Here is a 17,820-nt window from a genome sequence, read left to right on the forward strand (position 1 = left end):
TACCGATGATGAATTTTTTTAAAAATTGGTCCAGTTTCGGAGGAGAAGATTTAAAATACGTTTTATCTGGTCGAAGCGCAACTGTCGCATTCACTCAATATATGTATACTAGTGTAGGGCCCATTGATTTCAACGGGTGGTTTCGAAAAGAAATTGAAACTCGAATAAAAATAAAGTTAAAGATATGGAATCGACTGGTTTCGGAAAGACAAAGGCACAAAAAAAATGAAAATTATGAAAAAAATGAAAAATATGAAAATAATGAAAAATATGAAAAAAATGTAAAATATGAAAAAAATGAAATGCGAATGATTGGTTCCCCATACTTCTATAGGATAATCGAATATTAAGTAATTTTAGAGCGTTTTTTCTGTCGAGGCTGTAGTCTAATGGCTAGCGACCTGTTCTGGGCGAGGGGGCCTTAGTTCGATTCCGTGATTTGGAATTAATTTTATTTTTCAAATATCGCTAAAATATAAATTAATTTCAATTAAAAATATATATTTAATTGTTTTATATGAAAAGAAAAAAAATGGTTCATAACCTCGCTAAATGAAATTATTAAAATTACGTATTTTTATATGGCGAGAAGGAATATTTCAATTAATGTTTAAAAAAAAAAAAGGGCGAAATGAAAAATTGGATTTGGCGTGATGTCCGAGACCATTAGCTCAATTAGACCCATATTCAGGCTATTTGGGGTGATCGGTTCGAGTCACGACAAAGTCGTCTCGTCGAAAAATGAATTAATCGATTCGTTCATTATGTTCGGCGAGAGTTAGGACACACACACACCCACACCCACACAGATTACCGTCTTTATATATATGATATATATTGTCGCATTCACTCAATATATATATCGAAGAAAGGAACGGCAACAAAAATTAAGGTTTCGGGTGTACAGCCCTGTTAAGAACTTGACTATGAAAAAACAATTATAGAAGCTTTACATATGTACTTCAATGTCAAATGTGCTGTATTTCAAATATAATTTTCCATTATCAAACTAACATACAAACAACAATTATAAAATTGCAATTTTTCAACAATAGATGGCCAGCCATCTATAAAAATAAATTAAAATCTTTTTAAACACAGTAGCAATCTAAAAAAAATTGAAAGCCTAGCGTGTGCACAAAGTCACTCAATATCATTTGTGCACATCAAAATCAGAGCTGCCACCAATGAAAAATCTACAACCGAATCGTTAGCGCGAGCCGACGAAGCCTTCGCGAAAACATAACCTAAAATGAGCAAAAAATGAACATGTCGCATCTCGAGCGACGACCAATTAACAAACCAGTATTCATCGATCTGCGAACACGAGAAATGGCGAAGACAATGCGAGAGGCCCGCAGCCTTGACGACGGCCACCTTCCGTGACATTGGCCGTTGACAATCGGTCACACTACAAACTGCTGTCTATTACTATAGCGATGGCTATTTGCGGCGATTGACTCAAATCTCGTGGAGACATTTTTTTCTTTTTATATTTTTCCAATGCTCGGCGAATCGACTCGCACTGTTTGAACTTAAATATAGAAACCACACACCCGCAAACAAAGGAATCCTCTTGTTCTCATACACTTTTTGGGTATTTGTCAAGCCTTTCATAAAAAATAACTGACCATTTAAAAAGCTTCATTTACCTCAACACTCAGCTCATTTTGTAAAATATCAGTTATGAATACTTTCAATCCTTATTCACCAAACCGTACATTACACATCACCAACTTCTTTATTATTGTATGACGATGGCTGATTCAAACTTTCGAAACCTTATTTACCTTTAAAAAAATGTAGTACTTCTGCCAAAAACCCAAATGCTTATCTGCTAAATATCTTCCAAGAACATCTAAAGGAGCAACTTACTATAATATTCTTGTATTGTGTGTGTGTGTGTGTGTGTGTGTGTATGATTCTGTGCAATTGTGTGATATTATTATTGTACTTGTATATTTAATGAATGAAATGAAATGCAAGGATAAAATTGTTTTTTTCCAGTTTGGATATGAAAATATACTTAACAAAAAGTGGAGGATTGAGGAAAGTTTAAATCATAAATAACCGATAGATTCCATGCGAAATGTATACTAAAAAAAAATAGCAAAAATTCAAGTCCGATATTTACAAAGATGTGCGAGAAAAACAGAAAAATTAAATCCACATTGAACGTCTCGTAATCAATCGACCGAATCATCACAATTCACACCGTTAAGTAAAAGCAATTCGCACAAGAATGAGGCTAATTGGAAAACAATTTCCAACTGAGACAGGCATTGTTCAAATAGAATTAATTTATTGCCAATATTCATCGACAGCGAAAGAAATTCAAAGAAACTTTGATTTGTTCAAATTTCAAACAAACATGCAAGTGAATCAATTAATTATGATGGGGGAAAATTCAACTTGGCCACATTTTGGAATCAGTGATGAAACGAATTCACAAAGTGCAACTTGAATCAATCAGAAGCGGAGGGCGAATTTGGAGATGGTGTCTGGAAAAAAGAACATGAGATTAGTTGCACTGTGTAAAAACTTGAAATATGTACTGTGGCAGTGAAGGTTCAATGAGAAATAAAAATCCGGAGACATATGAGGATAAATTTTATTCCATATTACAGCACAAGACAAACCGGAATGTCACATTATTTCCGTTGCGGTATAATCACCATAGGCCGAGGCCGGGCCGCCTCTAACCCGTATATTGTCCATCCATTATTTTTTTTATATTAATGCTGCTAGACAAAATTATATTAGAAAAATACCTACATACCAACAACCGCAATTTCGTTCCTTGCATTTCACATCATTCTCATATGGATGAATTAAAATCATATATGTATTAACAACGTGCAACTTCCATAATTATATTAGTGTATATAAATATTTATCTTCAAAAATTAAAAAAAAAATCAAAAATAAAATAACAGCATTGCCAAGTTAAGTCCGGTTTGTATAAAAAAACTACAGAGAACGTATATCGATTGATTTATCAATTCAGCAAGTGTTGTACACATTATATGTATTTGCCCTATCTAAAAAGTCCTTCAACTGAAACTTAAATACCTAGAGCATTAACAAGTAACACTTTCATCCGTCTGGTCAGGCAATCCATAGTGCAAATAAAACAGTAATAATAGGGTTCGATTCACATTATGTATTTATAATATAGAAAAACTATGAATTATTATTGAAAGCTTATACTCGTCCCGTGCGGAATCCGTATGCACTTTTCCAAAATAAATTTCAACACAGATTTGAAACAAAATGTTCAAGCATATTATGCGGTTGTTTGCCACGGCGGCTCTCAATCGACTTCCCCCCACCGCCAATGATTTTTGTCACTTTTATTATTTTAATCAGTCAATACAGTTTAAAATTTATATGAAGATGAATACAAATAATTTTGTTTAAGAAGAACTAATTAACTACTATTGTATCATAATGGGCAGGGGTGAGAGGTAAGAAATTCACGACTGGAAACACCACTTGAAACACTGCAGACACATGTCCTCACGCCGCAAAATAAATATATAACGCCGCATACTCATACACTGATTGAATTAAAGTCACGGTCACACGAAAAGACAACAGACAATTTTTAAGATTTTTGTTTCCTGTACTTCCTTCCTAACAAGAAACTTGACATTCCAGAGATTGTCCGTGTACGTTACCGAATCATAAACATGGTTCATACCCACACAATTCTTTTAAATTTATGTTAATTATAATAATAAAAATGGAATATCTGTATACAAAAAAAAAAGCATTCAACTAAGCTTCAGAAAAATACACGACAGTCTGAAATGTCAGAACTATAAATATAAAAATTATAAGGAATATTTCTTATATGATAATTATAAAATTTTAATCTCTCTCTAATATTTATATAAACGATATATGTTGCATCAAAAATCTTAAAAGTTGTACATGTCCGTATGTATACTGATACCGCTGAAATGCCAACTTTTATCATCACAATAATAAAACTTAATAATATATGTAGCGAATTCAAACATTATCATTATAATACAGAGGAATAGATACAAATTATAAATTAGATAAAAGCATGATGCCCGATACACATAGTAGTTAAAATATAGTCCGCACTCATTGTCGTGTCACTGAGTCACTGACGCACCGCACAAGCTATAGGGATGTTAGCGGTTTGCATTCTTTAGTTGGTTGGAAAGCCAATCCAATCCTTCGTAAAGGCCGTCCCCTGAAGTGGCACACGTAGCCTGAATGTACCAATTGCGATTCCTCAATGAGTGCAAACCCAATTTGTCTGTAATTTCAGCAGCGTTCATTGCATTCGGTAGATCCTAAAACAGAACATTACCATTCGTCAAAAACAACGTTGCGCCAAGTTTTCCCATCGGGTCTATCCGAATTTTACCTGTTTATTGGCAAATATAAGAAGTACTGCATCCCTGAGTTCATCTTCTGAAAGCATACGCATAAGTTCCTCTCGCGCCTCTCCAATACGCTCTCTATCATTGCTGTCTACTACAAAGATCAAACCCTAAACAAAACAAAGAAAAAAAAAATTCCAATTATCAATTTGTTATATATACACATATATTACGACTATTCATATTGTAATATATTTAACCTGTGTATTTTGGAAATAATGCCTCCATAAAGGTCTGATTTTATCTTGACCACCAACATCCCAAACGGTGAAGCTGATGTTCTTGTATTCTACAGTTTCAACATTAAACCCTAGAAAAATTAAAAGAATGTTAGAGTTGAATTAGATGTGAGATGTAAAAAAAAACAACGATTTCGTTTAAAAACAATTTTAAAAGATCAATATTACAATCGACTCACCAATCGTAGGTATCGTTGTGACAATTTCCCCTAATTTTAGTTTGTATAGAATTGTGGTTTTACCAGCTGCATCGAGTCCTACCATCAATATCCTCATCTCTTTTTTGCCAAAGAGGCCTTTAAACAAATTTGCGAACATGTTCCCCATGGTGAAGGTTTTTTAATGACCTGCAAAATCAATTTAAAAAACATCATAAATATATATGATAATGACGAGTGATATTTTTTGATGATTTAACATTCAAGCGAAAGACATTCGTGACAGTGAAATATAATTCGGACTTAGTTCTATTTCAATATAATTTCAACTTATCACTTATTAAGTGATAACTGTTATCAATAACTTTATGAACTAATACAGACGTAAACTAGAAATAATATATATATATATATATATATATATATATATATATATATATATATATATATATATATATATATAAATAAAAACGTCTTATTTAAAACTTTCACATACGTTAATTGAATATAACATCAAACATCAGAGTGAAATGACAAAAGCTCTAGGCGTGTCAACAGCATTCTAACGCCAATTAAAATACAATCAGTATTTGCTTATAAACATGAAGAACATCACTGGAGAGGAACTTATTTCAACGTTTAGTGTGTTTTTGTATACATTATATTTGCACATATTTAAATAGAATTTCATTATGATAAAATTAAAATAAAAAATTATATTAATACTTTTCTATGTAAATTATTACACATTAAAATTCATGTTTTACTAAATATTAACACGTTAGAATAACTAACAATAGCGCTGAAAGATGCGTCACGAAAAGTTTCGCTTGCACATACATAGTTGACCTTATCAAAAATGGTTAGCAATCAATATATGTACTTATCTTTTAGTCTTTTAAGGAATTTTTATTTGTGGTTACGTTTTTTGTGGTCGCATTTGTAACATTGGAACTCAACTCTTTTAGCATTGGAAATAAAAAAAAACTAATTGATATTGATTTGTTTCCCCTTTTATAAGCTTTTATTTTTAATTATTAAGTAATTATTTAGTAATTTTTAACTTAACTTTAACTTAATTTGTAACTTTTATTAAGTAATATTCAATACTAAAAATGGAGCGAGTGAATTTCTAAAAAATAAATTGTATCATATGAGTCATTATGCTTGAAAGTGGCAAAAGTCCACTTTTCTTAATTTCCAAAAATATCTAGTAAAACATTAATAATAATATTCTGCATTTAACAATATTCAAAATTACCAGTGGCTTGTAATACGTTTATTGTTTTTCCGAAATTATGAACATATTGAATTAAGAAAAGTGATAACAATTTGTGAATTAAGTCAAAGAGAAATGGTGTTTTTGGAACTGAAAATATGACTGCCGTCACTTTTAAATATAACAGCTCATAGAAAATATTTGAGCTTTATTTTTACATTATTGTGAAAAATTTGCATAAAAATATTAAAAGCTTGACATGTAGTATGTACATTCATATCATGAAGCTCGGCATTATATGTTGAAGGAGTAAAAATGAAAATTTTCAGTTTAATACACATCTATTGCTGTATTATACATTAAACATATAAATAGTTACACATTATATTAACCTTTGAATCTTCTAGAATCTGTAAAATTGACAAAAAAAAGCTTACATTGTTGTGTGGTCGACGAGGTGGTAATACATATCATAGTAAACACATATTTTGGACCCGCATTTCCATGCACAACATTTTTCAATATAGCCTCATTAAAACAAATATGTTACATTGAATGCATTGCCATATTATTTCATCAGAACAAACTACGCGGCGGACTCATGTGAAAGGTCAGCCATAGTTGAGTTCACTCCAGCAAACAAACAAACCAAAGTATTATAAAAAATGAAAACCTACTGTTAGGAACAATCGATATGTTGAGTGGAGAAGAAACGCACGGCAAATTCGAACACAGTCACCTACAATATGTTACTCGCACCTGAACACACACCCAGAGCGTACGACACGAGGACGAATGACGAGGCGAACAACGAGACACGTCAAGTGAAGTGAGCTCTTGGCGAAAGTGTCCCCACACACACACACGGCTCGGTGAGTCATCCCGAAACGGTGTGGATGTGCATGACGTGTAAAAGTGCAACAATGGGCATGCATACGATGACGACACGGAAACGTGGTCGGCGAAACGTCACGCCATTTTGACAGCTGGCCAACGTGGGGGATGTGTCAAATCCTCGAGTGACGTCATCGAAAGGACGCTTCCGGTTTCGGGGGGCGGAGGGGTGGGTGTATACGTGTGCGTTCTGTGCACTGCAGGGCGTAGGCATGGCGGGTGCGAGGCGGGGTGTGGGGCGCGGGGCGCGGGGCGCGGGGCCTCCACTCGAGGGGGTCGGTCGGGGTGTGGCCGGCGGGGGGCGTAGGCGGTGGGGTGGGGGGGGGGCTGACCTGGCGGGCGAGGGGCGAAGGTGCGGGTGCGGGGCGTGGGGCGTGGGGCGCGGGCGGGCGTGAGGCGTCGGGGCTGCGCAACTCTCGCTGAGCGGCGACGACACGACAACGACAACGACAACGACGACAACGACGGCGGCTGCGGCTGCGGCTGCGGCTTCTTGTGCGGCGGCCGGACCAAGATGGCGGCTGCCACGTAACTGCGAGACGCGCCGCCACACACTGCTACTCGTATAAACACCGCGAGCGGCACCACGCTCGCCCCTCTGATCCGACTCGCCAATTATTTTGCTTTCTCGTGTTTCGTGTCAAATTTGCGCACGTTCGACAGTTTTACAATTTTTTTTCACTATTATTTTTATCCGGGTGAATAGTTTTGGTGGGGGGGAACTCTACTGTTGTCGGCCAGTGTTTATTTATTTGCAGCAGCGGTCGTTTATCATACATGGAAATAACAGCTCGTAATGAACTGCTTTGCGTACTCAATATATATTCAAATTATGAAGGAGGTTCATTTGTCTGGTAAACGGACTACTATTCATATGTGAAACAGTCGGTTGGGTGATGACTAGTCAAATGTGAACCGGTAACAGAACAACTGGTCGCTCTAGATCGGTCACACGTGATCACCCGTCACACTAAAAATGGTCACGAGAAAACTAGTCACACCCTTGTAGGCATATAGTACAACTGAAATGATCTCATCAGGTCACTGCGACACATATCCAGGAAAGTCATTAACGCATGGCACACGCTCGCCTCGTCAAAAGGTCGACACGTGTTTCTATACACGTATCTGGGAAACAAAGGAAGAACTCACTGAACCCATAAAAACCACGAACTACGTCCAGGCGTATGAACCCATAAAACCACACTCCCAGCATAAATAGGGCAGCGCGAGTACCAAGAACAAAAGATGTGCACACGACACACTTCACCCCAAAACGTTTATGAAGTAACGCAGCAACCTCCACCGGCAGAGTGAGCCTCTAGAGTTCAACTAGATCACATCTCCGAAGAAACCTCTTCGTACATACAATAACCATTGTACCAAATTGAACAAAAATAAACGATCCTCTTTCAAACTACACAACACGTGTTTCGTTAGACCGGGATACGGTCAACATACCTTCCCTGTCTTACACCCTAAAATCGGTCACGAGAAAACTGGTTGACCGATTTTAGGGTGTGACCAGCTTTCTCGATCGGTAAATGACGTTATGTTACTCTCGATTGATGGAGTTTTTGGGTGCCAGATGTTCCGTGATCGAGATTTAATGAAGTGCGCGAGATCACTTTCTGCGGAATAATCACCGAACCGCCAAGCATACAGCGTTTCATTCTTCATTGAGTATATTAAACTTTGGGTACCGACTTGGCGTTCAATGGCGCCGTCCACACACACGATATCTACTAACAATATTTCCATATCCAGTTCCTAAATAGCAACCACGGTAAACGGACTACTAGTCATATGTGAACCAGTCACAGGACAACCGGTCGCTCTAGATCGGTCACACGTGATCACCCGTCACACTAAAACTGGTCACGATAAAACTAGTCACACCCTAAAACTGGTCACACCCTTAAACTGGTCACACCCTTAAACTGATCACACCCTAAAATTGGTCACACCCTAAAACTGGTCACACCCTAAAACTGGTCACACCCACAAACTGGTCACACCCAAAAACTGGTCACACCCAAAAATTAAAAATTAGTCGAATTTTTGGGTATGACCAGTTTTTTAGTGACTAGTTTTCGGGAAAACTTTATAAATGGTTTATTTTTTAATAATTATATATTTTTTATTATTTGTAATTAATTAAACTGTTGTAGGAATCTCGTCATCGTCATCGTCATCGAAACATTCGAGAGTATTCCACAACAACAAACCACATTCCTCGCAGAACTCACCACACAACACGTGCACTTCTTGGAATCAATCGCCAGTTCCTTCGAGAATGTTCCACCCCTCACACTCGAGCGGAACGAAACCCAGACGACGCACACCTGCAGCCATTATATTAAACTCAAGCGGAACGGTGCCAAATCCAACTCAAGCGGAACGGTGCCAAATCCTTCGAGAATGTTCCACCCCTCACACTCGAGCGGAACGAAACCCAGACGACGCACACCTGCAGCCATTATATTAAACTCAAACGGAACGCCCCTACCAGTCGAGCGGAACCAAAACGGTCGAAACACGCCGCCGCCATTAAACTACATCGAGCGGAACGGCGCCAACCGTTCCAGAAAAGTCCACCCCATCGACAAAAGCGCATTCCTCGCTTACGCATCAACAAACCACCACCATGGGTCAGGTGATTCCAGAAACACTATAAAAGGAGGTACAACCCAAACAACGCCAGTCGACCCACAGCAGCAAGCGTCGACACAGCAGCAGACCAGAGACCTTCTGAACATAGCCGAACAACGAGCCAACAACACACTGCCGCATCCAGAGACCTTCTGAACATAGCCGAACGACGAGCCAACAACACACTGCCGCATCCAGAGACCTTCTGAACATAGCCGAACGACGAGCCAACAACACACTGCCGCATCCAGAGACCTTCTGAACATAGCCGAACGACGAGCCAACAACACACTGCCGCATCCAGAGACCTTCTGAACATAAACGAATGCCGAGCCAGCGACACTCTACCATATCCAGAGACCGCTGAACGCCATACTTTTGCCCAAATATAATACCTTTGTACAACCATAGGCAAACAATAAAGTTTATAAAACTAGCACAACAGTGTTTCGTTAGGCCGGGATACGGTCAACACAACCAGTACCCCGCCTTCACTGTAAATTTTCCAATAAATAAGTAACTTACAAATTATTATCATTGTCCACGATGGTTCGGTGATTATTTCACAAAAAACGATCTCGCGCACAAGCATGGTAAAAAACGATGATAAAAATATTTTTCTGATGTGGGGGGCCTCAAATTTCAAATGCACTTGGGGCCCCCCATTTACTTGGTCCGCCGCTGATTAGCAGAACTATGGAGTCCACGATTAGTGAATTTGGTTTGTTATTGGCTGAATCGGAGTCGTAAAATATCACCGACTCCCGACTCCTTTTATCGTATTTTTATATTTTTTAAGTCTAAACGTTTATATTATTAAAATAGATGTAAAAAATAAAATTAAAAATGGGCGTATACTGTAACGTAGGAATTACGGACCAATGTAAAGTGGAGAATTCTGAGTTTAAAGGGTATAACGTGTATGGAGAATTCCGAATTTGTGGTAAATGACGTTTATGGAAAATGCCGGGGTTGTTCGGACTACTGTATGTATTGGGAGCACTCGGCTATCTACCTTTAAAAGGAAGGTGCACACGGTGAACAGACACTCTCAAGCAAGCAGCAGGTTCCGTCTGGACCTCCTGAGTCGTAGAATAAATGCTGTGAACTAACTTTGGCCTATCATTTGGATTCCTGAATCTACCCCTATGCAACAGCTGTATAATAAAAAAATAATAATAATTAGAAAGGTCAATGAAGTTGTAGGAATATACCACAACTTGTACTATTACGAAAGAGGTCGATGATCTCATCTATTTCTCCATTGAACTCGAGCTGTAGAATTACTACACCATCATGTCCTGTACGAACACGTAAAGTCAACCTTGACCGAAATACCTTCGTTCAAACTAGGGCAAAGATACTATCAACTCGCTCCAGATACAGCATTACCATCTCGAGTAGTCTTCTTGGGTAGGCTGGCCTTCTCCAGATGGAGACTCGGGTGCGGAAAAAAATTCGGACCCCAAAATATCTGAATAATACACGACAGACATATTATTATTTATTAAAAAAAAAGTATTCGAAGAAAATCGTCCTTCGTTAGAATTTGTAGTGTTTTTTCAGTCATCATCAGAGTCTCGACTCCTTGCGATAGATTGACGCAATTGCGTCGTATATATCCATGTATTCGTTCAGGTCAAACTGAAGCAATTTGGCTTTTCCATATATAGGGGCCTTTATACTTTTAGAGTAACCAATGAGACTCGCTGTGATCTTTTAAACCATGTTTATTACTGGATGTCAAATTATGGTATTACAAATGTAGATTGAAACACGTGTATAGATTCATCACTTGAACTTTAAAGTTTCCCTACACAATTTAAAAACTCATGTTAAAATACTAAAACAATCAATTACTATGCTATTTTCTCTACTCATCTTATAGAAGCATTGATGAATAATTTGTGACTGAGTCATCATTAAAATTGGTTTTTAATAATTTCTTGAGAAGTAAAAATACATTTTTATGCATTCATAATCGCGCATAGCTATATACACGTTAACTAAAGTGTTATGACCAAAATAATTTGACAGCTGTCACATGTTGTACGCTAAATTATAAGGATAACCTTAAAGAAATTGATGGTTTTAATTCTCCAGTTATTCAAACATTTATTATAGAATAAGTTCAAATGGAATTTAATTTTTTAAATACGATCATCGATAAAAAAGATCCGTCTAGAGAAAACGTATAAAATTTCGCGTACCTGTAATTCAAATTGAGATAAAAATATAGCCGAAACTCTTGCACTTACATTATGTTTCAGTACAAGGTTATTAAAACTATACCAACGTGGCTAAAAGACACTCCTAAACTAACTACATATCGAATAAATTTATTGAAATCACATCCAGAAAAAGTAATTGAAGTCATTAAACAACATTTAAAAGAAGTAAAATTATTTTTATTTATTGCCATATTACAACTTAATTATTGACATAAATATATTAACATATGCTTTGATATTTAGCAATTAAATTTTAACAAAAAAACCGCAATACCAAATATTTATCAAATATTTCCGGATACTATCGGAATCGAAAGCTGGACCAATGAAAATAACCAAGCTCCAACTGATCTTAATACCAACCAGGAAATCCCAGAAGTAATTGTTGATGCAGCATGCGGTGGAGCAGTCCTTAGGGGCGCACATGTCTTCGCACCTGGTGTAATGGGACTTTCGCCCAGTAAGAATATTTCATATCTTGTGTTACAATATTGATTTCCTATGTTTATTATTATTAATATATTTCAATGAAACAAATTTATGTGATTTAAGATGTACTTTTAAACGGAGAAGTTAATATTTATGCTGATGTAAATGGAAGATGTAAACGAGGATTAAAAATAGTATTTTCCGATATTGATAAGTATTTTGTGGGAACTGGTCGATTGAAAATGTCAAGAAATGAACTTTTTAAAGAAAATAAACCATCGTAAGTAATAAAAAAAAATACATGAAAACATTTTATTTACATATAATGCAAGTGTGTTAATTTTGATCCAGAGGTATCGCTGTAGAGACATTAATGCCAACATCAAATGTTCCTGTAATAGATTCAGATCTCTTTCTACCGGGCGAATGTTTACTTCAGAATTTACCATCAATTATCTGTAGCAAAGTATTAAATCCAAGAAGTGGAGAAACAATATTAGACATGTGTGCGGCGCCCGGAAATAAAACAAGTCATATCGCTGAATTAATGAAGAATAAGGTTTTATTTTTATTTCAATTACTATATGTAATATATATGTAGACATAAGCAGAACCACCAAGAGAAAATCTGGGCCCTGGTGTACTATTGTAACTACGGACCCGCTCCTTTTTTTATTACAAGCCTCTTATCGGCTTGCTTTCGATTTTTTCGTCTGACAATATTTGATTTCTGATCCACACTCTTCCTATCGTTTTCAAACTTTGCCATTTTGCTCGGTTTGGTCATCAATATATGTGGGAATCAAATCCGCCAGTACGATGGTGAAAAATAATCGTAATAGACACGTTTGAAAAATATTACTTTATCGTTCTCGTTGACGTCTATTATTAAGTTGGTAATTGGACTATTCGTCACATTGCGGTGGTCACAAAGACAATTTTTGTCATGAAAATCGTGAATACATAGTATTTGGCACTCAAGTTCTCGTTAGTATGATAGTTATCGTTAGTATGATGGACTTTTCGGCTGCCAGATGTTCCGTTATAGAGATTTTAGTGACTTTGTGACCAGTAATCACCGAACCGTATCATGTATGTGAGTATGTATGTATATACTAGCAGTCGTATCTGCTTTGTCTGATTCCATTTCGGAATAAATCCAAATTATGTTTAACATCATAGTAATTGTTAAACTAATGGCAACCTGTGCTATCCATGTCATTTCTTATTCATATATGGCATATGTTATATGCAGTGCCTTCATCCATTGGTTTTCTAGGGATTACCAAAGATTCTAGAACTGTTAATTACAGAACGATCGTTTCAACAATGTAATCAGATAAATTGGAAAATGATCGACTTGGAGTTACAAATATCCAAGTCTGACCAGCAGCACTGCATAAATATTCGGAATGAATTATTTTCAATCCAGATAAACCCAGGGATCGAATCTGAGAACCTCTTGGTGGTTAGCATTAACAAAAACACCGAGCTATACTACTGGCTATAATATGTACAAAAATATATAAGCGATTCGAAACCATATAAACAAACTTTCTTATTCCATTTGTTAAAAACCAATTTTATTTTCAGGGAACTATAATTGCAATTGATAAAACTGAATCAAAGTTAAATATATTAAAGAAAAGATGTGAAGAACATTCAATCGATTGTGTCAAAACGTTCGTTTTTGATTCTACAAAAGCCGTATCGCCAGATATTGATTGCTCTACCCACAGCATACTTGACGGTCCGCCTTTTCCTTCGGAAACATTTGACAAGGTATTGTTGGATGCTCCATGTAGTGCTTTGGGAAAGAGACCTATGCTGAAATATGCCTTTTCAGTCAAAATGATAGAATCACATTCACCGTTGCAAAGAAAGTTGTTTCATTCTGTAAGTTGGAAATTTATTGTATTTTCAAATTTCCTCAAAAATACATTCTTAAAAGGTTCTACATGTTTTTTATTTATGAAAAAAATTATAGGCCGTAAAACTGTTGAAAAAAAAAGGACGACTCGTGTACAGTACTTGCACTTTAACCCAAGCAGAATGCGAATCAATCGTTGTGTGGGCTTTGAAAACCTTTCCTGATATATCTTTAATACCAGCTGAACCATTACTCGGAAGTCCAGGTTGGGAAACTAGTGGATTGACTGAAAAACAAAGGTACAATATCACGCAGGCCTTCAATTTATTTATTCTTATATCAGATATAATTGTGTTATAACACTGATCTGACTAATTAGATCGAATTATAATTCGACCTGAGTCAGATCAGATAAGTAAATGAATAACACATGTACATATATGTATATACAATGGACATTGTCATTCTTTTTTTCTAATTTCTTACATTATTTTTTTTTACTTTATCTACATATATGTATGTATATACGTACTAACAATAGATGAAATTTTGTGAGCTGAAAATTGATATTTGCATTCTTTATGTACTAACTTAATTGATAAGGTTTTGGTTCGTGAGATTTTTGGTGAGTTTCCTTATCCCTATGATCTTCAATCGATTCGCAACGTCAAACAAACGAAAATAAGAATATATATTATCATTAGTACTTACTTTTTAAAAGAGTTTTACACCAGAATAATTTTCTCTTTAAAAAATACCCAAGTATATAGGTTTGTATCATGTTTACTATTATTTATTATTATTAAGGATAGGCACTAGGGTGCTATTTTCCAGGAAAGAAGGTTTGCCTATTGTCAACCTACAAAGCTAGAGAGCAAAAAAAGGGTTCACAATAGAAATTGACAATAGACAACCCATCTTTCCTGTAAAATGCCACCCTAGCGCCTATCCTTAATTATTATCATTAGAGGTAGGACCGGAAACGCGCTGTCTATTGTTCCATTATTGTAAATGCTTTGTAAAAAAGGTTCGGCAAACCTTTTACAATGCATTTACAACATGTGAACAATGAACAGCGCGCTCTGGGTCCGCTCTTTAATTATCATAACAATGTTAATATAAAATCACATATTTTTTTATTTATTATGTTCAATTAGGCCAATATCGATTCCAAAATAGCCCCCCACCTTGACCATTTTCTAGATCCGCTAGTGGCTTTAAGTTACTTTATAACTCTTAAGTCTGTAGCATCTAGTAATATCGTTCCACAATATGGAGTAATCCACTCCTTACAAATTGAAAGAATTCATAGGAAATTTCTTCGATATTAAATATGAGAGAGTTTGGTTACCATCCCGTACTGTAACCCAGTGCATTTGTACTGGAAGCTTTGGGTTACGTACCCTTATCCTCCAGAAGGAATATCCAATTGATATCTCACTTCTATAAACTATTAAGAGGTGAGATAAGCAATCCGACAGTGCTTGAAGAATTGAAGCTATGGCCTCCCATACGCTTCCACGATTTTCGCACCCGTCCGTTGTTTCAGGTGATGAAGGCGAGAACTGCCATCCTCGTTGATTCGCCCTTTCGTCTTCTCAACCTACTTTCCGATCACATTGATCTCTTTACAATTACACCAGATCATCTGTCCACTTTCCTAGGGTTTTTTTAAAGGATGCTCCAAAAGTGTATCAAAAATTTATCCTTAAAAATCAATCTTGTTGCTCTGTTAAAATTAATCTATAAGTTGTATATCGTTGTTTTGCAATTGGCCAGGAAGGCGCATTGGGGTTTACCTGTTAGGCCTTCCTGGTATGTGTATATAAAAATAAAAATTAGCGCATAAACCTGTATGGAAAATGTTCTCATAGCCAGTATGTGTGCGTCACTGTCAAATTTTGTTTTTTATACTTCTTATATTCACATCCGAATGTTTTTTACAGATGCATGCTACAAAGATTTGGCCCGAAGAAAGACGGAACATGTGAGGACAATATTTATAACGATTCTGTTGGATTTTTCATAGCATGTTTCCAAAAAGAGTAATGTATGTCTATTATATCAATAAATAAAAATGCATCAAAAAACTTTATCTATTAACATTAGATTCATTGTACATATTACACATATGTATGTACACTACCGTCCAAATTTTTAAAACCAAAAGGTTTGTTGAGCATAACTAAAATAAACGCAGTTTTATTCAGAAATTATGTATCTTTTAAAATTACCAGATTTTAAAAACTACTTGAAACAAAAAAGTAAAAAAACAAAAACATCAAACGAAACTTTCATCGAAAAAAGCACCTTGACTTGAAATGACTGCTGTATATACATAATTTTGGCATTCTATTAATAAAATTTTGAATTCTGATGGTAGGTACGGACTTCCAGGACTATTTAGATGATTTCAATATTCATTTATTGGTTTTAATCGATGTATCGGAATTTTTCTTTTCAACTGGTTCCACAAAAACTAACGGATTTATGGTTTTCTATCCGTCCTAGATTCGCTTCCCTAGCCGACGTTGGACTGATAATCACTATATTTTTGAAACCCTCTCCTTTTAGTCTCAGAGGCGATATCTGGTGCTGTTACATTTTGATTATGTTTGCTTGATAGCACGATAAGTTGATCCAGTCCTTTGTTCGTGATTCTGGGTCGTCCTTATCTGGATTTTTCCTCAGTACTGTTCGAATTTGGGAATTTTTTTATTGTTCGTTGTACTGCAATATTTGAAACAAGAAGTTTCTTGGCTATATATGTATCTCTGATTTTCTTTTCATTATGAAGTGAAATAATGATTCTTCAAAATACCATCGTTAGAATTTTTTGTATCCACATATTTCTACAAAAATTTCTGGGATATATAATTTCTTCACTAGTACGAATTCAAAGTCAGACCGATCGTTTAAAACTGAACCAAATTCATTAAAGGTTTGTTATTTTAAACCGTTTTGATGTCATTTCAATGGAATAGTACGAAAAAAAAAGTATAAAAAAAGAATACAAGCAGCGTAAAGACAAGGGCGTGATCCTGAAATGTGACAATTCGTCACGATACGTATTTGAACCTATTTTGAGCGTTTCCCCAAAAAAACAACAAACCAATGGGCCAACTCCTTATTTTTTTTAACATTTTGCCAAATTATTTCACGGTAATTAAGTTTTACGAAGCTTTGAAAATTACCTATCCTTCTAGTCTTAAACGGGTCTACCCCACGGGATCGAAATAGAAATGCACGAAAAACCAAATATCGGAAGGCAAAGATCGAAAATCGAAGGTTCTTAAGTCGAAAGATAAAAAAAAAATGGTGCATGGTAAACGGTACATACTCACTTAATTTGCGCGAGCAGGATACAACAGGAACAAGAGGAACAGGCTTTTCCTACCGTATTAATGTGCGCGCGCAGAATACGGGAGGAAAAGCCTGTTCCTCTTGTTCCTGTTGTATCCTGCTCGCGCAAATTAAGTGAGTATGTATCGTTTACCATGCACCCTTTCGATTTTCGATCTTTGCCTTCCGATATTTGGTTTTTCATGCATTTCTAATTCGATCCCGTGAGGTGCACCCGCCTTAAACATATGGATGTATACAATAGGGATGCGGTGCATCCGCTCTAAAATCGCCAGACAAATTGAACGACAGATTAACGGACGGCTGCTTTAAATGCAATTCTCGTCTTCTCGAATGATAGATTG

The 17,820-nt window shown here is 36.1% G+C and overlaps 2 protein-coding genes across 2 annotated transcripts; one reads left to right on the plus strand and one right to left on the minus strand.

Moving 5' to 3' along the window:
- Window positions 1–3,156: 3,156 nt before the first annotated feature.
- Window positions 3,157–7,487, minus strand: Arf1 (ADP-ribosylation factor 1). The gene is made up of 5 exons (XM_077433161.1): window positions 7,264–7,487; window positions 4,840–5,007; window positions 4,622–4,731; window positions 4,406–4,531; window positions 3,157–4,331 (listed from the first exon to the last, which is right to left on the minus strand). Exons 2-5 carry the CDS (start codon window positions 4,985–4,987, stop codon window positions 4,167–4,169), a joined length of 549 nt encoding a protein of 182 aa, XP_077289287.1. The 5' UTR covers window positions 4,988–5,007; window positions 7,264–7,487; the 3' UTR covers window positions 3,157–4,166.
- Window positions 7,488–11,556: 4,069 nt separating this feature from the next.
- LOC143912602 (tRNA (cytosine(72)-C(5))-methyltransferase NSUN6) lies at window positions 11,557–16,192 on the plus strand. Its single transcript, XM_077431894.1, has 8 exons — window positions 11,557–11,775; window positions 11,854–11,979; window positions 12,058–12,274; window positions 12,367–12,523; window positions 12,595–12,802; window positions 13,837–14,139; window positions 14,231–14,412; window positions 16,060–16,192. Exons 1-8 carry the CDS (start codon window positions 11,719–11,721, stop codon window positions 16,160–16,162), a joined length of 1,353 nt encoding a protein of 450 aa, XP_077288020.1. The 5' UTR covers window positions 11,557–11,718; the 3' UTR covers window positions 16,163–16,192.
- Window positions 16,193–17,820: the final 1,628 nt, after the last annotated feature.

The sequence above is a fragment of the Arctopsyche grandis genome, chromosome 6, assembly GCF_051622035.1.
Source record: "Arctopsyche grandis isolate Sample6627 chromosome 6, ASM5162203v2, whole genome shotgun sequence".
NCBI lineage: Eukaryota > Metazoa > Arthropoda > Insecta > Trichoptera > Hydropsychidae > Arctopsyche > Arctopsyche grandis.

Excerpts from the sequence above, each read along its gene's own strand:
- Arf1 (XM_077433161.1), bottom strand. The coding sequence starts at position 4,987 with ATGGGGAACATGTTCGCAAATTTGTTTAAAGGCCTCTTTGGCAAAAAA. Across the intron at positions 4,532-4,621 it reads ATTATTTCCAAAATACACAG|GGTTTGATCTTTGTAGTAGA; the intron begins GTTAAATATATT and ends TGTTTTGTTTAG. Across the intron at positions 4,332-4,405 it reads TTATATTTGCCAATAAACAG|GATCTACCGAATGCAATGAA; the intron begins GTAAAATTCGGA and ends GTTCTGTTTTAG.
- LOC143912602 (XM_077431894.1), top strand. The coding sequence starts at position 11,719 with ATGGAATTTAATTTTTTAAATACGATCATCGATAAAAAAGATCCGTCT. Across the intron at positions 11,776-11,853 it reads AAGATCCGTCTAGAGAAAAC|TACAAGGTTATTAAAACTAT; the intron begins GTATAAAATTTC and ends ATTATGTTTCAG. Across the intron at positions 14,140-14,230 it reads AAAGAAAGTTGTTTCATTCT|GCCGTAAAACTGTTGAAAAA; the intron begins GTAAGTTGGAAA and ends AAAAAATTATAG.